Source organism: Bos taurus, chromosome 27 (genome assembly GCF_002263795.3).
Source record: "Bos taurus isolate L1 Dominette 01449 registration number 42190680 breed Hereford chromosome 27, ARS-UCD2.0, whole genome shotgun sequence".
Taxonomy (NCBI): Eukaryota; Metazoa; Chordata; class Mammalia; order Artiodactyla; family Bovidae; genus Bos; species Bos taurus.
Window position 1 is genome coordinate 16293536 of NC_037354.1, and position 20298 is coordinate 16313833.

General features: G+C 39.3%; 1 protein-coding gene across 1 annotated transcript; it reads left to right on the forward strand.

Annotated features, from left to right (window-relative positions):
- Positions 1–699: 699 nt before the first annotated feature.
- F11 (coagulation factor XI) lies at positions 700–19843 on the forward strand (the record flags this gene model as incomplete). Its single annotated transcript, NM_001008665.1, is given in 15 exon segments — positions 700–1040; positions 1898–1953; positions 4441–4603; positions 5883–5989; positions 6881–7040; positions 8663–8772; positions 9481–9640; positions 11918–12027; positions 12121–12283; positions 12373–12479; positions 15467–15635; positions 16709–16884; positions 17679–17774; positions 18327–18466; positions 19032–19843. Coding segments are annotated over 14 exon segments (1878 nt in total). The 3' UTR covers positions 19194–19843.
- Positions 19844–20298: the final 455 nt, after the last annotated feature.

Below are 20298 nucleotides of genomic sequence, written 5' to 3' on the forward strand. Positions count from 1 at the left end.
GTTATTCTATGTTTGAACTGCATAAAGAACAGTGCATTATAGACATATGCTTTTTGTGTAGCTGAAATGTACTTTTATTTTTATTTATTTATTTTTGGCCGCATGGGATCTAGTTCCCTAAAGTGAAAGTGTTAGTCAGTCAGTTGAGTCCTACTCTTTGTAGACCCCATGGACTGTAGCCCCCCAGGCTCCTCTGACCATGGGATTCCCCAGGCAAGAACAGTGGAGTGGGTTGCATTTGTTCCTCCAGGGGATCTTCCCAACCCAGGGACTGAACCCACACCTCCTGGGTCTCCTGCATTGCAGCCGGATGCTTTACCACTGAGCTACTAGTGCTCATTACAACTAATCCTCTCTTTCCAGGTCTCCGAGGAGGTAACACTGTCTAATGGGAAATGGGCTTGCAGAAGAGCAGGGATCTACAATTGGCCCCACCTGCTCCACAACCCTGGAACAGCTGAGTTTCAATTCTCTACTGTTCCAAACATCAGTTAGTCCATCAGACCTCCCTTGTTTTCTTTTCAGATGGTGAGACTCCAGTTAGCCTGGAATTAATGATTAACAGTTGCTATTTGAAAATGTGGTTAAGGGCAGCTTTGGCCAGAGGGCATCCTCATTTTGAGTTTGCCCAATGGTTAAGAAGTGAAGAAGTGAAAGTGAAGTTGCTCAGTCATGTCTGAGTGTTTGCAACCACATGGACTGTAGTCTACCAGGCTCCTCTGTCCATGGGATTTTCCAGGCAAGCAAGCTTCTCTCTGGTCACTTGTTTGAATACACAGTAAAACGAGAGAGAAAAAAAAAAATCAGTGTATTGAAAAAGCAAGCACCTCTACCAGAGTACATGTTTGATATGCAAAGATTTTAAGTACTTTCACAGGCATTCTGCACAAGGAAACGATGTTACATCACACTGGGAATCAGTAAAAGTAAATATTAAAGTTAAGTGAACAGTACCTGCAAAAACTCCTTTAGAAGAGGATGGCCATTTTGGAAGACAAAAAACATTCTTATTAAGAATTGCAACAAACAAGGTTTTTCAGGTATGATTTCAAAAATTATTATTTAAGATGTCTCTCAAACAATTATTCCCTGATGTGCCTTTTTCTGTGGAGTTAAAAATTTTTTACAATAGAGAATAAAATGTGTCTGATTTAATATTTTGGAAGTTCTTAGTTAATATCCATAAGCAATGTGGGAGGAGATTGCAGAATGGAAGAAGAGTAATAGTTTTTACTCAGTAGCAAGTATTTTAGAAATTGAAAAGATATTCAAGAGTAATATGAACACATCAGAAGACAATCTGTCTCATAGATTTCCCTTGAGACAGGAAAACTGTCTAAAGTTTTCCAGAGAGATGTCAATTCAGGGCTCTGTGAAGATAAGTATGTGTGTAGAAGACCAAGACAATCTAGGAATATATTTGCAACCTCATTTTAAAAATAGAAAATTTTAGAAGTAGAAAATCAGTTATAGCTTCTTTGATAGATTTAGAAAAGAAACTTCAACAATGGAAAGAAAGGAAATGAATTGGAAGAGAAGATAAATATGGAAAAATGGAGATGGAGAGAGGGTCAGATGATCATGAGAAATGTCTGATTAATAGTGAGCTGGAGGCAAAAGAGAGGGAGAGAAGGAAGGAAAGGGGACGACCCTTCTCTCTAAGTCCTTGGTTCCTCTCAACCGTGAATGTGCTGACCACTGCACAACCAACCATGTTGAGGAACATTCTAGGATTGGGGGGAAGATAAAATTCACCATTATGATAAAGAGCTCTGCGACTACTATCGAATTATTTACTCCTCTCCCTCCAAATTTCTTGTAAACTCTGACATCAGTAAATTAATTATAAATTCATGTCTTCTGTTCTAAACATATGCACATTTTTCATTTTTTGTAGGATGACTTTATTATATCAAATGGTACATTTCGCTTTATTTGCCTCCGTTGCTGGTGGTAAGTAGAATTTTATCTTTAGTGTGGACTGGAAATAGCTTGGTTCCCTGACTTATGGATTAGAAAACAGGAGGGCATAAACCCAAAAGGGAAAATCACACATTGTCTTCTTAATATTTTATTTAAGAAGGTCTAGTCGTGGGTCTAAACCTGCATGGTAATTACCATCAAACTAGTAATGAGTGATAATGATATTTTGAGATATCTGAAACTGTAGTGTTTTCAAATCTGCTATTTTTATTATGACAAAGGCACAGGTCCTGTGGACACTAATGCATTTTGCTCTTACATTAGTCATAGAAAGATAAGCCATATTTTAGTTAGAAGTTAGTGAAAATAAAGTTGAAATTTCTCCCCATTTAAGTCCATGGACTACATAATCCTCTAAGCCTCTAGTGATAATTTCTACTGTTTTTTTACCTATATACTTTTCCACATACTTACTGGCATGTTGATTATTACTGAGATAAAATTACTAATTTTTAGTTTTACTTATTTTTTTGTTGCTACAATAAGTTTGAGTTATATTTTGTTCTGCCCAAATATTTTAATTTTTGTTATATATATTTATATATTTAATAAGACCAAGGGTTATATCTTAGTATTTGTCAAGGAAAATATGCCAAGATTAAAAACTCCAATACATTTATTCAGTGATTAAAATAATAATGACCTAAAAATCCACAATCTGGAATATTAGATGTTTCTTTCTAGAAATAGAAGAAAATTTCAATTTTATGTAATTTAGTTTTGTTTGTTTGTTTTTTGTTTTCATTTTCTGAATGTTGAGTTTTTTTTTTTATTTTATTTTTAAACTTTACATAATTGTATTAGTTTTGCCAAATATCAAAATGAATCCGCCACAGGTATACATGTTTGTATTTTTAACTTATTTATGGTTTCAGTGGAAGGGGCTTCCATAATTTTTCTAAGAGTCTAAAGTTTTTGTTACTAAAATGACCTATTTGTTAGGCTTTGTTTTATTAAAATATAATTGATGTACCACACTGTATATGTTTAAGGTCTACACCACAATGATTTTACTTACATACATCATGAAATGATGGCCACAATATGGCCATTATCTCATATAGATACATTAAAGAAACAGAAAAAAATGTGTTCCTTATGATGCTATCTTGTAGGATTTACTCTCCTAACTTTCACATATAATGTACTGCTACTGCTAAGTCACTTCAGTCGTGTCCGACTCTGTGCGACCCCATAGACGGCAGCCCACCAGACTCCCCCGTCCCTGGGATTCTCCAGGCAAGAACACTGGAGTGGGGTGCCATTGCCTTCTCTGATATATATATATAACGTATAGCAGTGTTAATTACATTTATCATGTTGTACATTACATTTCTGGTACTTATTTATCTTATAACTTGAAGTTTGTACCTTTTGACTTTTTTTTTTTTTTTTTTGGCCATGCCATGCGGCATGCAGGGTCTTAGCTCCCCAGTCAGGAATCGAACCCATGCCCTCTGCATTTGGAGCACAAAGTCTTAACCACTGGACTGCCAGGAAATCCCCCTTTTGACTATCCATATCCAATACCCTTTTCCTCCAGTGACTGTCTCTGGTATACACAAATCTGATCTCTTTTAAAAAAATGTTTATTTTAAAAATATAATTGATGCACGATGCTATGTTAATTCCTAAAAACAAAACAAATGAACGAACATAATGAAACAGAAATAGAGTCATAGAAACACAGAACCAACAGGTGTTTGCCAGAGAGGAGGTGGTAAGGTGAAGAGAGAAATAGGTGAGGGTGATTAAGACGTCCAGACTTCCAGCTGCAAAATAAATGATTCACAGAAATAGACTGTACAGTGTGGGGAACACAGTCAATAATTATGTACTATCTTTGTATGGTGACCGATGGTAACTAGATTTGTCATGATGATAAACTGAAATGTACAGAAATATCCAATCACTGTGTTGTGCAACAGGAACTACCATAGTGTTGTAGGTCAATTGAACTGGTCCATTTAAAAGACTGAAGTGATATGATACCTTAGCCCATCAAGAGCCATCAAACGCTACCCAAAGCAGTAGGTACCCCAAGTTGGGTGGCTACCCAAAGGCTACACGGAGCCTTTGTTTCACACAAGCATGGTGTTTAGACATAGAGAAGCGATGGGGAAAGGAAAAGCAGAGACCATTCTAGACCTGGATGGGGTCCTAGAAGGCATTTTTGCCAGCAAAGATCTGAGAAACAAATCAATTACTCGCAAAGCACCCACATCTCCAATCACTCAGAAGCGCCGTTCTATTGAGACATACATGCCGTTTTATAATTTTCTTTTCTATCTATGGCTGCTCATCCAATAAACTAAAAGTGTTGATGGACCTGGTTTCTAAGTTCTGGCACATTTCCCGTTAAGTAGACCTATTTCACTTGCTTTTGTGAGATTATTACCTGATTGGACATGTGCCCCATGAAATCCAGAATCACATGCGTCATGTATTACAACCTAGAGTGTGTGACCACGCTGTTCCAAGATGCCTGCTTTAAAGGAGGAGACATCACTGTGGCTTTCGCGCCAAATGCCAAGCACTGCCAAATCATCTGCACCCACCACCCAAGGTGCTTGCTCTTCACTTTTATGACTGAATCATCATCAGAAGATCCTACCAAGTGGTAAATGTTCGCTTTTCTATGTAGAGGATATAGATTGTATATGACAGACAGTTACCAGCAATGAACTGTCATCTACCATTTTATAAAACTTAATGTTAACATTGGAAGATGTATCTTCCTTCAACTGAAATATTAAATATTTACAGAAGAAAGAGCAGCATTTAGGCAGTTCAGGAGGAACAGATGTGCCCCTCAGTGTGGACTTTCCAACTTCTCTGGTGGTCTCAATATTAGTGATACTCTCTGTCTGATTTTTTTCTACTTTAAAGCCAGTTCCTCATTTTGTTCTTTGCCTTTCAATTGATTATTTATATTTTATATTATTCAAATTAGAACATTTCCCTCAATGATGTTATTCAAAAAAAATTTCATTGTTTGTAAAGCTATTTTGAAAGAATAGTACAATGATTTCATATCATCCCAAGACTTTTTGCCATTTTTGTCTTCTCTATTATGTATGTGTAGATGTCGAACCATGTGAAATAATTTGAAGCCATCGTAATATTTCACCCTTAAATATTTCAGCATACGTTATCGCACACAAAAGACATTAAAAATTAACAAGAATCCCTTTATATCATCTCAGTTGTCCTTCCAATGTAATTTACAGCAATTAACCAGAATCTTATCAAGGTTCACAAATTACATTTGGTGGTTTTGTCTCTATAGTCATATTCTTAAAAATCTTGGGACATTCCACTTACCATTTTTGTTTTCATATTGAGTTTAACATTTAATAATAAAGCTTTACTGCAGAATGACATCATCAACATCTTTATGCACTATTGCTGCATTCAGAGTATTTACATAGTTCCCTGAACTTAAAAAATTTAGTATTCTAGAATTTACCTCTGAGGTTGGCAAAGTTTTTCTTAATAGGCAGAAAGTAAATATCTTAGGCTTTGTGGATCCAATAGCAAAATCAAAGATATTATATAACTACTTATATAATGATTCAAAATATAATCATTGAAAACTGTAGAAACCATTCTCAGCTCATGAACTATATACTAAAACAGGCAGAGAGCTGCATTTAACCAAAAGTCCACAGTTCACCCACTCCTATTTTGTGTTTGGAAGGAACATTTTATGTCCTCTTTTCAATGTCAGGATGTTGGAATGAAAACCAAATTCACAGTCTCTTAAGAAAATATTTGTTTTGGCATGAGATAGAGGAACTTGTTTCCTTCTCTTTGACTCTCTGTGGGCTGACTTTTAAGATCCGTTATTTTAAAATATACATTTTTACCCAGTAATGGTATTTCTTTAAAAAAAACAGGTATACTTGCATCCTGAAAGACAGTGTTACAGAAACACTGCCAATGGTGAATATGACAGGAGCAATTTCTGGATATTCTTCCAAGCAATGCTTGCACCACATAAGTGGTAAGACGTCTTGCTAGAATTGATATTCATTAGTTACTGTGATGTATACATGTAGTTACACCAGCTATGGTTTTCTGGATATAAAATAAAATCCTGCGATATGGAAACAAACCCTCTCAGTGAAGTACTCGTCACATAAACACTAGCACACACGCGTGTCTCCCCCCACCACTCCATATGTTGTGCTTGTGCTTAACCACTCAGTTGCGTCTGACATTTTGTGGCCCCATGGACATAGCCCGCCACGCTCCTCTGTCCATGGAATTTTCCAGGCAAGAATATTGGAGGAGGGTGCCATTTCCTCCTCCACATGATTTTTCCGACCCAGGGATAGAACCCCTGTCTCTTGTGTCTCCTGCCTTGGCAGGTAGATTCTTCACCACTAATGCCACCTGGGAAGCCCCACCGTATTACAGTCCATTAATATTTATCTCATCGGACACATCCAACTACATCAGGTCATCATTCATTTTTCCCCCCTCTCCTTTCCAGCTTAAAGTTTTATATGAAAGTCCTTATTAAATATATTAATTCAAATCAAGGAAAGCAGCTCTAAAGGTTGAGATGACACTTGCCTTAATAGTGAAATAGATACTGGTATAGGTTAATGAGTGAATCAGTCCATTAGTGGAGTGAAGGAGACGAGAGGCCAGTTCATAAAGCTGAAGCAGAAATGTACAAGTCTCATGTTGCTGCAGTGTAAGAAGGACACTGGCATCCTCTTACTGTTTCCATGGAAGAGTAGGAATTAAGCAGATTAAAACAGAACTAGAGGATTTCTGAGAAAAAGTCAGTGAAAGAGTAAGTCTGGAGGAACAGTGGCTGAGATTGAATTATCAGACTTGACCCCAGAGACTGGAAAATAACCATATATTCTGATTTCACTTCCAGCTTGCAGCAAAGACATGTATGTGGACCTAAACATGAAGGGGATGAACTATAACAGCTCCCTTGCCCAGAGCGCTCGGGAATGCCAACAGAGGTGTACAGACGACACGCACTGCCATTTTTTTACATTCGCCACAAGGCACTTTCCAAGCATAAAGGATCGGTGAGCGAGCTGTGGGCTGATGGAAAACAAAACGGAATTCTTTTTTTCCCTATCAACTTGATGTCAAATTTTATTTTCAACCCATGCAAGACAATTCTAAAAATACTAATACTATAGATTTTTTGGTGAAAAATGTATTTAAAGTCCAACGTGGATGCACTTCCTTTTATAATACAGAATCTGTCTTTCAGTGACACATCAAAAATGTTAAATCCACCTCCTAGCTAATTTATTGTTGTTGCTGTTTAGGCTCTTAAGTTATGTCCAACTCTTTTGTGACCCCATGGACTATAGTCTGCGAGGCTCCTCTGTCCACGGGATTTCCCAGGCAAGAATACTGGAGTGGGTTGCCATTTCCTTCTCCAGGGGATCTTCCTGACCCAGGGACTGAACCGGTGTCTGCTGCTAATTTATAGAGTGCTACATTTCTTAATTGGCGATTTTAAAACAGTTGTAATGGTCAGTCAGTCCCCTTCTCAGCCTAAAGGATGCTACAGCCTGAACTTGTAGAATCAAAAAGAAAAACCTACTCAGATATCCTCCCAAATAACAGTTCCCCGCCTGAGACAAAGTAACGGAAACCTGTGTGAAATACTTTAAAACTTGTCCCGCTACTAGATTTTGAAATATTCCAGGGGTAAATATATTCTGTAAAAATATAAAAGGATCTGATTTGCAATTTATTAACTTCTTTTCTCTTAAATATTTTTAGGGAAAATATCGTTAACTTTTAAATTTAGAAATATTTGAGATATTTTGGATTTGTATAGGGAGCTGCAATTATCTGGAGCTTCCCTGGTGATTCAGGGGTAAAGAATCTGCCTGCAATGCAGGAGCCATGGGAGGTGTGAGTTCAGTCCCTGGGTTGGGAAGAGCCCCTGAAGAAGGAAGGGGCAAACCTTTCCAGTATTCTTTCCTGGGAGATTCCATGGACAGAGGAGCCTGGCAGGCTACAGTCCATGGGTTCACAGAGAGTCGGACATGACCAAAGCGACTTAGCACACACACGTGCTATACTTATCTGAAATCCAACGATAAAAGAAGAACTCAAAATGACTAGTATTTGGATTTTAACATTCTGATCTACACATTCACAAAAAGGAGATGAGCGGAAATAAAGTGTCAAAGATTTACTTGAAGAAAAGCAATGAATGATAACACAAGATGAAGTTCTCAAATCAATAATTAAGGTTTTGTGGTTTATCTTTAGCTCAGCTCAAATCCACCTTTCTACATATTTTATGTGTAAGATTCAATGCAAAGTGAACAGCAAGCCAGGACCTCAGGAGTTGCTAGGTATTATTTGAAAAGTTAAAATGGTAAAATTGAGACGAGCTTGAGAAGTCTTTAATTCTTACGTCACCACTCTTCATGTTACTACCCATCTAAAGCTATCATTTTACTGATGAAAAAATAAAACTGACAAAGTTCACAGAACCACCAACTCCCAGCAGAGATGGGACTCAAGAGCAGCTGTCTAGTCTCTCAGATCAAAGTTTTCAGAGCAATTCTTTAGCTTCCATGCCCAGGCCATCTCTAAATGTGAATTTTTTATCATCTTATATTTTTCCTTACTTGCGTTTGGAGGGATAAAATAATTTTCCATTTTGGTCTTCATTTAGTAACACTTGTCTGTTGAAGAACACCCAAACAGGGACACCAACCAGCATAACGAAGCTCCACGAAGTGGTATCTGGATTTTCTTTGAAGTCCTGTGGCCTTTCTAACCTGGGTAACTATTATTTTCTTAATGAGGTAGTTTAGCCATTCAGTGCTAATGATATGTACAATGGGCCTCACTTAGGATACCAATTTGTGCTCACTAATGAAATGGACCCATTGACCTTTTATTTTCCTCATGAGAAAAAATCCATAATGGTCTGTATGACTAAAGTTTATATTGGAATTTAAAGCTTACAGCAATCACTTCAGTTATCCTAATTTTAAAAGTGTAAAAGATCGTGGGATAAACAAATCTTCTAAAGTTACTAGTAAGACCTTGTTTCTTTAGAGCTGTTTTAGGTTTGCAGCAAAATTGAGAGCAAAGGATAAAGATTTCCCTTTACATCCTGCCCAGACATGTAGTCAGCCTCCCCTATTACCAGCATCCCTCACCAGATGGTGCATTTGTTACAACTGATGAGCCAACATCATAATCACATCATAATCACCCGAAGTTCACAGTTGACATTACAAGCCACTCTTGGAGTCATACTTTGTATGGGTCTGAACAAATACATAGAGGCATGTTTCCATCATCAGAGTACCATTCAGAATATTTTCACTGCCTTAAAATTTCTCTGTGCTCTGCCTGTTCATCCCTCCCTCATCGCCCAACCAATTTTTTACATGGAATTTACAAGTACCGTGAGTGGGGTTTTACTTTTACCGACGCTACCAATGAACTGACCCTCTGAATATGATGTCTTCTGCTGTGCAGCTTGTATTAGGGACATTTTCCCCAGAACCGCGTTTGTGGACATCACCATTGACACTGTCATGGCCCCAGATCCCTTTGTCTGTCGCAGCATCTGTACTCACCATCCCAGTTGTCTGTTTTTTACCTTCTTGTCTGAAGAATGGCCAACAGCATCTGAAAGGTAAAGAGTTAAGATTAAGGGTCATGTGTTATCTTTTAAAACAGTTGATCAAAACCCACCCTTGAAAATTCTGAGCAACTACAAATTTTATCTAAATGTCTCTCTAGAATAGATAAAAACTACAAGGAAGAATCCTAGCTCCTCTCTTTCCATTTCCCACTTACTGACCGCAGGACTTTTGCTTTTCTTTAGGTTAGGGAGGTCTTTGCCTTCAGCAAAAGGAGAGCAACAGAGGATGAGATGATTAGATACTATCAGCGACTCAATGGGCATGAACTTGAACAAATTCCAGGAGATAGTGAAGGACAGGGAAGCCTGGTGTGCTGCAGTCCATGGGGTCCCAAAGAGTCGGACACAACTTAGTGACTGAACAATGACAACGAGAGAGTTGCTAGTTCTGAATAGAAGGAAGAAAATAATGATAGTCACTCACTATGGTAGCCCAATGCCTGGTTTAAGATCATTGATCCAGGAGTACAAAGAGCTGGAAATAGCAGTGACCCGTCAAATTCAAAGTGGAGTGGGGGAGAAACAGTGGCCTTCATCAAAAGAATTGGGGATAATGGTGGAGGACGCTTTGAGAATTTAGGCCATTTCCCTACTGATGCATATTAACACAGGAAACTGTAATAAAAGCACAGGAAATTGCTATGATCATCAAAAGGATGTTTGTTGTCCCCATTAACAAAATTCACTAAAAAAAAGGAGAAATCATCTTAAGACTGTTTGCTTAAAAATCTAGATTGTAGGTATTATCTGAATCTGAATCCTTAAGAGTCCTTGGCATTTGCTTGACATGGCTGTTCATTCCTGGGGGGAGTGTCCCCCAGAGGAATTCAGCCAAAATAAGCCCTTGAGCTCCTGTCCATCAAGCAAGACTGGTTTTTTATCGGGGGAGGATATAACTACAGAAGTATCAATACTAGCTGTGTCACATGAGAATATGTTACTTTCATTTTCTCAATATGGTTCTAAACATGGGGATGCAATAAGTACACTCGATAGATTAAAAACCCTGTACTACTTGGGCCAGAGTGGAAGTAAAACAGAAGTGATTAGATTGGGATATATTGTTAATGTAGAGCCAGTAAGATTTGCTGATGGATTGAATACCAGCATGAAGGAAAAAGTCAGTGACGGCTGCAAAATTTTTTGGCTCAAGAAAGTTGCAAGGTTGGAAACACCAATGAAGAAATGAGGGAGGATTTCGTATAGAGTTGATTTCAAGAGGGAAGAGGTGTCTGGTAGTCAATGAGAAAGAAATATCGAATTGGCAGTTAAAAAAAGAGATTTAAGGCAGTGATTAGGTATCCCCAGCTGGTAATTAATGCTGCTGAAACTGATGAGATCATCAAAAAATTGAACAGAGAGAAGGAGGGCAAAGACTGAACCTTAAGGCACTAAAAATTTCAGAACTTAGATGCCTTTGTAAGGTGTTATTTTGTCTTAATCACGGTTCTCTTTCTTTCATATTCCATTTATAAAATTCCCAGTCAATACCTATAAGAGGAAGTATTTGATCATCATTACAGGGTGAGAGAAGAACCTGGGTGCTACAAGCCAAGGCTTGGCCTCTTAAATTTGAATTAATGAATATTAAATAAAACTAAATCTTCATTTCCTCAGCTGTATTAGCCGCATTTCAAGAACTCATGAAATGGCTGGCTAGGAGAAGGAAATGGCAACCCACTCCAGTGTTCTCGCCTGGAGAATCCCAGGGACGGGGGAGCCTGGTGGGCTGCCATCTATGGGGTCACACAGAGTCGGACACGACTGAAGCGACTTAGCAGCAGCAGCAGTGGCTGTTGTAGTGACTAGCATAGATGCAGAGTGTTTACGTCATTGCAAAAAACTGTTGGACATCACTGCCCTGGATTGTGATTTTGTACTAGTTAGGAAAGGTTACTTCCTCCCAGAGAAATGCCACCTGGGTGTGGAGCCTGCATTTATCTCTGTCTAAGCCTACAGCAGATTTCTAGGCAGCATGAACATTCCTGGATGGTTGAGATAGTCTAGGAAAGTTGAGAGAAAGGAAATGAAAAAGGAAGGTGCTAGGAACAGTGATGTTGAAAAGAGCAAGCTCAGAAGATTTAGAGGCAGTTTGGAAAATTTGTCTGCAACCTATGCAACCTACAGTCTGACTCAGTGTACTTTCAAAATGGGAACTCCTTCCCTATTAAATACCAACAGGAACTGATTTCTATATGCGCTATGAAAATGTCTTCTTCTTTGATATGGTTTACATGGTGCCTCTTGACGTTTCTTTTTCACTCTTAGAAATCTGTGTCTCCTTAAAACATCTTCAAGTGGATTGCCAAGCGCACGCTTTAGAAAGAACAGAGCTTTTTCTGGTTTTAGTCTACAACACTGCCAGCACAGTGTCCCAGGTAATCAGTGCAAGCCCTTTCTTCTGATCAAGGTCAACAAATGGGCGGGAGGGTTTTGCCTTTCACATCTCAATATGTGCTTCTGCTGTGCAGTGTTCTGCCATTCTTCATTCTATCGCAACACTGATTTCTTGGGAGAAGAACTGGACATCGTAGACGCGGACAGCCACGAAGCCTGCCAGAAAACATGTACCAACAGCATCCGCTGCCAGTTCTTTACCTATTCTCCATCTCAAGAATCGTGCAACGGAGGGAAGTAAGACATATGTCAAGTCCCATAGACGCTCCTGTCCCAGCTTGTTGAGAGATGAGTTATGTTTATACCATTTTGCTTCCAACCTGCAGGGGTAAATGCTACTTAAAACTTTCTGCAAATGGATCTCCAACTAAAATACTTCATGGGACAGGAAGCATCTCTGGATACACGTTAAGGTTATGTAAAATGGATAATGGTGAGTTTAACGTCACTTGAGAAAAGTAATAGCCTGAAGGAGTTATTTTATACTGAGTATGTCGTGACTAAGAGAATCAGTAATAGCCACAGAGGGGAGAAAATTAGTACAACAATGAATGCAGTTGCAATTTTCTGTTATTTTCACTGCTGTCAATCAGGCTGACCTGTTTTAAAGGTAAATATTGGGCTTTAACTAAACTCTGCATTGCCTGGCATTAATTAAATATATGTTATAATCCCTGAGTCAAGAAGATCCCCTGGAGAAGGGAATGGATTCTCACCTGGAGAATCCCATAGACAGAGGAGCCTGGTGGGCTATAGTCCATGGGTTTGCTAAGAGTCAGACACCACTGAGCAGCTAACATTTTTTGCTTAAACATTTTATAATTTGATACATTTATATAACTAGTATTGCCTGCTGAGGCTCAGGTTTAGTCAACATTTTTATGTCTGTTTGTTGATATCACGGTCAAATGATCTTTCTTATTATCCTTTATAATAGAAATATCAACCAGCATCTTAATTAGTCATCTTCTTTCTACTGGTTGTTACTTGATCTTTAATTGAAATATAAATAATCATCTTATGTTGGGAAAATTATGTTATATATACAAGAAATATTCAGTAACTCCTTCTCCAGGGCCTTCAGATTTCCTGCGAGTGTTTGGAGTATTTATGAATATTAGCAAAAGTTACAGTAAAACCTTATTAACTTGTAACAATGAGTATGAGAGAGTGGAAATAAAAAGATTATCTATATTAAGCACGACCTATAATAATATAAAAATGATAATACCATATCAGCAGTACTTCCATTCCAGTGGCCAATTTCTGAGCCTAGTAACAAAAGATGGTTTGTAGCCAAACAACAGTAAGGGAAAGAATAGGAACATTCTCCCTACACGCATTCCTCCCTAAATTATCGTAATAACCTACGACGACATTAGTGTTCATTGATTTACATACACTGCATGTTTCTAGACTTTTATTGCTTACTGCCCAATATTACAATGCAATATAAATTAAGTTGCAGCTGAGATTTAATGAGTGAAATGGAAGTGATAATTATGCTTTGTAGTAGATTTCAAAGTATGAAAATCTGTCAGAAATACTGGCTCTACTGAGAGATGAAGAAATAAATCCTGAGGTTCTGAGAACTTGTTTTGTAGAACACACAAAGTTACATTGTGTCCAATATTACCCTCCTAGCTGGGAAATTCTGCCTAGAAAATCCCATGGACAGAGGAGCCTAGTAGGCTGCAGTCCATGGGGTTGCTAGAGTCCTACACGACTGAGCGACTTCACTTTCACTTTTCACTTTCATGCATTGGAGAAGGAAATGGCAACCCACTCCAGCGTTCTTGCCTGGAGAATCCCAGGGATGGGGGAGCCTGGTGGGCTGCCATCTATGGGGTCGCACAGAGTCGGACACGACTGAAGCGACTTAGCAGCAGCAGATGGGACTCTGGATGGTTCTAGCTTCTTTACAAAGACAGTCAGTTGAGTTGTATCTCATACCTTCTCTGTTTTTCTTGCAATAAATTTACCTAAGACAAAAAGGAGTATTTATGATCTTTCTGTTGTGCTGGTGCTACCAAACAATAGAAAGGATGCAGCCGATTTTATTGTCAGCAATGGTGACATCATTTTAAAAGGGGAGCCACCATTTACACCTTAAATTGCAGAATCCATTCTCTACCCTCCTTCCTTTCTAATGCTTCTTATGTTTCTAATGTTCCTCCTTATGTTCCTTTCTAATGAATCTATGGACTCTGGTCTCTAAAGGTTGCAGATTATATCAGGTGTAGACTGACAGCTAAACGGAAACTATAAGATAAAGGAAACTAAAATCTTTTGTCTTTAATGTACCTTCTGATAGAAGTGAAATGAGTTGATTAGGTTTTGCTGCATTAGATTAAAAATGTGCTAATATGCAAGGGAACATCTGACTGAGATGTTTATACCTTTCACTGTCATTGGTTTATACTATAACTTAACTTTCTGAAGACACAGAGCAATTGCCATCCAAAGAAACATCTATTAGTTCAAAATGCAAGGCCAAGCATGGGTATTTTCAGCACTTTGTTTGAACTGAGAAACGAACACCGAGATCTAGAACTCATCTTAACAAGGTCTTTATTTACATGTTCTTAATGTATTTTAGTTACTGCTGACATATTAATTTTCCAAGTCAAGAAAGAACTGAGGGGTGAGTTTGAATCAAAGTCCTCGGAAATATCAAGGGTTGAGCATAAAACCCCAATCTGTCAACAAGACCAAAGGGCAGAAGCAGTTCACAAACAGAAGAGAGGCTGGGTTGGGGTGTGGGTGGAGCTGGAGTGACCGAGCGGGCCAAAGGGCAGCTGGGGTGGGAGGGCAGTGGGAGGAACTGGACAAAGGCTGCAAATGGAGTTCAAGGTGTTCACCTCTAACCAGAGTTCTCAAACGTCAGTGAGGCTGATCAAAACTTAGGTGGTCAGGGTCCACTGTTAGAGTTTCTGATTCACGACGTCTAAGGTGGGGCCCATGAATGATCATCTCTCACAAATTCCCAGGTCATGCCTGGGAGGTCCGTCTGGGGGCCACACTTGACAACCATTGCTTTAAAAGAACCGCTGCGGTTGTCATTTGAGGGAAGGTAAGCCTCGAAGTCCCAGATGAGACATTATTTTATTGTTGTTGTTCAATGGCTCGGTCATGTCCAACTGTTTGCGACCCCATGGACTACAGCATGCCAGGCTGCCCTGTCCTTCTCTATTATTTGGGGCATTATTTGGGAATGTGCAATTACAAGGTGACCCACTCATTCAGGTTTTATGTTCATATTATGCTTTGCCAACTTGAGTCTAAAGTATCTTCAAGTGAAGGTCACGGTACATTATTGAACCCAGGGCAGGGCGTTCTTCCCTGTGTGCCTGAAGGAATGTAACTACTGATGGAAAATGAAGATTTAGGAAGCTACTCACTGCAATCCTTCTGTCGTAGTGTGTACAACCAAAATCAAGACCAGAATTGTAGGAGGAACCCAGTCTGTTCACGGAGAGTGGCCGTGGCAGATAACTCTGCACGTGACATCACCCACCCAGAGACACCTGTGTGGAGGCGCCATCATCGGAAACCAGTGGATATTAACAGCTGCTCACTGTTTCAACGAGTTCAGTACAATTGCTGGTTTTACTCGTTCACCATGCTCATGCATATATTAATATTAAATCTACTCTAGTATTTTATCTCAAAGATGTCAGTTTTCCTATTTGCTAAATTAATTTTCTGTCTTTAGTGGGGGAAAAGCAAAAAGGAAGAGCTGTTCATATTCTATACCAGCATCAGAAGAGGTGCGGGAACATGGCTGTTTGACTCCATAATATTCCACTTTTCTGGTTAAATGTATACACATCCCCAGGGGACTTCTGCTTACCTCCTGTTGAGTATATCACCTTCTGTGCACTGTCCTGGGCTTTGGGTTTAGGACTAAACTCAAAGAGAATTTCCCGCTTCCTGAATGTAATTTCCCACTTATTCTCCCTCTCCCCTCTGACTCTGTCTCCTCCTCCTCCTCCTCCTCCTTCTCTCTCTCTCTCCCTTCCTCTCTCCCCACCCCTCACTCTATTTCCAGACACAGAAAGAAGTGTTTATTATACATCATCATATTGGATTCCCTACTTCAGTCATTTTCATTACCGGCCAGATATAAAAGCTCCATCAAGAGCATACAGACTGTGTGTATCCCAGGGAATTTTAGTTGACCAGATTTCCTCTTTGCAATGCAGTATCTTCTGGGTTGTTTTTAGACTCAGATTTGTGGTTTTGTCGGTTTATTTTTATCATTATGCAGCTTACTCATAACTCAAAGATTTGAGGTCAATAGTCTCTTTTAGCTTTAACATATGGGACAGTGGGGTGCCAGAAAGTATGAGTGAATTTCTCAGGGTCACAGCCAATCAACGGCAGCACTGAAAGTAAAACCCAGAAATGTGTGTGTGTGTGTGTGTTGAAGGGTGGAAAAAGTATTCATTGATGTTTTTGTGTTTAATATAAGGTAAATGATAGCCCAGGACCTTCCATAAAAGAGGACTATGTGACTGAAAAATCTTAGCAGAAAATCACTTCTTTCCACCTAAAAGCCCCCCACTGGCTAGGAATCATTAGTTAAATAGCACTGTATCTCAAAAGGTTGGGAATTACTTGCTAACGGAATTCTCTTTTCCTCTCTTGCTTACTCCTTAGGGTCAAGTCACCTAATGTGTTGCGTGTCTATAGCGGCATTTTGAATCAATCAGAAATAAAAGAGGATACATCTTTCTTTGGGGTTCAAGAAATAATAATTCATGATCAATATGAAAAGGCAGAAAGTGGATATGACATTGCCTTGTTGAAACTAGAAACGGCAATGAATTATACAGGTATGGGAAACTTTAAACAGAACGTTGTCTACAGTGATGCCGGGCTTCACACTCCCAGGTTCCTGGCCTGACCTGGCAGTCCCTCCATGTATTACTGTCATTAAAAAGGGAGAAGGGCTGCAAAGCTCCCCTTTCAGTCCATTAAGACTGAGTGCTGGGATCTTCCCTGGTGGCCCAGCGGTTGAGATTTTGCCTTTCAATACAGGGGGTGCAGGTTTGATCCTTGGTCTGGGAGTTAAGATCCCACATGCCACATCCCACAGGCAAAATAAATTAGAGCATAGACAACAGAAGCAATATTGTAACAAACTCAATAAAGGCTTTAAAATGGTTCATATTAAAATATATATATATTCATATAAAAGACTGACATGCTGTCCTGATGATTAAATCTATTTTTTTGTGGGGAGGGGTTAAAATGGCAAGTTTTCTTCAGATTCACAGAATGACATGACTTCATAATATATTGGAATGTTAAAGATGGCTTATATCTCCTTTTTAAGGAAGAAAGGATGGCAAGTCAGAATGAGGAAGCAGTTTCTATAGCATCACAGACCTCATGAGAGTGACAGTTAGTGGAGGAGGCTGTCTCTTGTTCCCTCCTCCTTGATGTGTGATAGATAACTCTGAACATGAGGAATGAAAATGTATGACAAAGAGGGGAAAAAAAAAAAAACCCCGAATATAATAAACTGAGAACACACCCTAATCATAGAAAGTGAAGGAAGAGAGTTTTCCTGGGAAATGTGATGTATTCTGTTTCTGATAACTAAACTGTGATTTTTAAAATTTAGACTCTCAATGGCCCATATGCCTACCTTCCAAAGGAGATAGAAATGTGATGTATACTGAATGCTGGGTGACCGGATGGGGATACAGAAAATTAAGAGGTAAGAAACCACATTTCTCTGTCTGCTACAGTGGAAGATACAGAGCACAGTTTAATCACAACATTTTCTGCTACCTCAAGTCACACAGCTAAAATGAGAGTAAAATAATATCATTATTCAATTGCAGAAAGTATATTCATAAAGATGGAAAGGCAAAAATCACCCAAAGGAAGATGATACCTCACCTATTTGGGAATTTTAAATATGACAATCTCTTTAAAGACTCATTACTTTTAATGAAGTTTAATTCAAAACCTAGCACTTTTCAGTAAATGTCTTACCCTGTTATCCAATTATTTTCTCTGGGAAGTAATTCCAGTTAGAGCCATAATTAATTTTGAGCTAAATTAACATGAAAAAAATGGTACAATAATGAGAATAACATCTTCTCTACAAGCTGTAATTACAAAAAGTCTGTGAACTAAACCTGATTGTTTTTCCTTCTAGATTTTTAAAATAGGTGCAATTTTTATTTTAAATATATGTACTTATATTTAAATTTATATTATATGTATGCGGTTATTCCTTTTATAAACCAAAATTTTGTTTTAGACAAAATACAGAATACTCTCCAGAAAGCCAAGGTACCCTTGATGACAAATGAAGAATGCCAGGCAGGTTACAGAGAGCACAGAATAACCAGCAAGATGGTCTGTGCAGGCTACAGAGAAGGAGGGAAGGACGCCTGTAAGGTAACCCTGTCTTCAGCCAATTGAATAAACTCCAATTAGAATGTTTAGTGCATTAAACTTTTTTTAATTTTTAAGTTAAATTTTTTCACTAATTTATTTATATTTGGCTGCATTGGGTCTTTGCTGCTGCACAGGGGTTTCTCTAGTTGCAGGGCCCGGGGACTACTCCCGAGTTGCTCAGGCTCAGTAATGTGACACATGGGCTCAGTGGCTTTACAGTATGTGGGATCTTAGTTCCCAGACCAGGGATCGAACCCACCCCCGCCCCCACCTCTGCATCGCCAGGTGGATTCTTAATCACTGGGCCACCAGGGAAGTCCTCTGTTTGGTGTATTTTTTGAAAAACAGTCTTCTGCCAATGAGCAGGGAACACAGTGGGTTTGTTTTTTCCTTACCCTAGAATCTGACGTGCATAGATTGGTGTGCGGGACAGGTAATCTGCGTCTTTGAAGTTTATTAAAGGGCCAAGACAGAATTTCAGGTGAAATCATTCCCGGGGCAAGGTATTTAAGAAGCGAAGTCTGAACTGATCTGCGTGCCCTTTTCTTTTCTCTGTTTGTCACAGGGGGATTCAGGGGGGCCCCTGTCCTGTAAGCACAACGAGGTGTGGCACCTGGTAGGCATCACGAGCTGGGGTGAAGGCTGCGGCCAAAGGGAGCGGCCAGGTGTTTACAGCAATGTGGTCGAGTACTTGGACTGGATTCTGGAGAAAACGCAAGGCCCTTGAAAGGGTCCTCAGAGACCGCTCGACTTCCTGAAGGGTAAATCAGATCACTCCCTGAAAAGGGCTTGGATTTCACTGAAGAAGACACTGCACCTTCATTTTCCTCCACAGGCTACAATTCTGAGCCTGTAACAGACTGGAGGGGTTGGGTATTAGTAAGAAAAAGCAAACTGTCATGCTCCCCAAGCTCCCAGGGTTCCATGATGATCCGAGTCTGACTTGAGTATCCAGGCTCTGTTTTGTTGGCTATACCTCTCCTAAACCAAGGATATACAATCAAGATTAAGATATTTAAAGATGAAAGCACAGCCAGATAAACCAGAAAAGAATCAAGTGGCGGCACCAAAGGATCAGGTAGAACTGCTCAAAGAAACCACTGTAAAAAGGTGTGGTGAATGAAACATGGGAAGCGGAGAAGATAGGAACCGGGACAGTCAGCATCCAATCGCAAGATTCTGTGCTCTGCGTACGGGGAACTCTTTTGGGAAGAAAGAACTTAACTGAATTTGATGGCAGGTTTCAGAATAATCAAGAATTCTTGTTGTTAATTTTTAAATGGGTTTGGGTAGAGACAAGCTATGAATAAGTGAGTGTGAATGTGGACTCCAGAATTTCTGTAAGGGAAAGGATTAAAAGCAGCTATCCACCTGGAAGTGGGTCCTCTGTTTGTGCATGGATTTCATATGCATTTGGCATAGTTTTGGGTACAGGAGGGCTGGTGAAGATGAAGGGGGTAAGCTAAAGACTAAGACAACCTGCCTCTGTGAGTGTGGGTTCACAAATCTACATTTATAGACAATAAATGTATTGGACAGAAATCAATGTAACATACACCAATCCTACAGGTGAAAATGATTTGGGAACACATGGATGGGGGGTACAGCAGTGTCTTCAGCATTTTCAAGGCACCACCTGTATTCTCAGTACTGGGATGTTCCCTGTGATGCAAATATTTACATGGGTATTGTTTTAGATATGGTCTAATAATATAAATTTTGCACTATCTCCACCTGTTTTCAATCCATGCCAACAACCTGTGTCAAGATTCTATCTAATATGCACAGTATTGATTGAGCAGACTGAACTGGGGGGAATGCGGTGGTGAGCC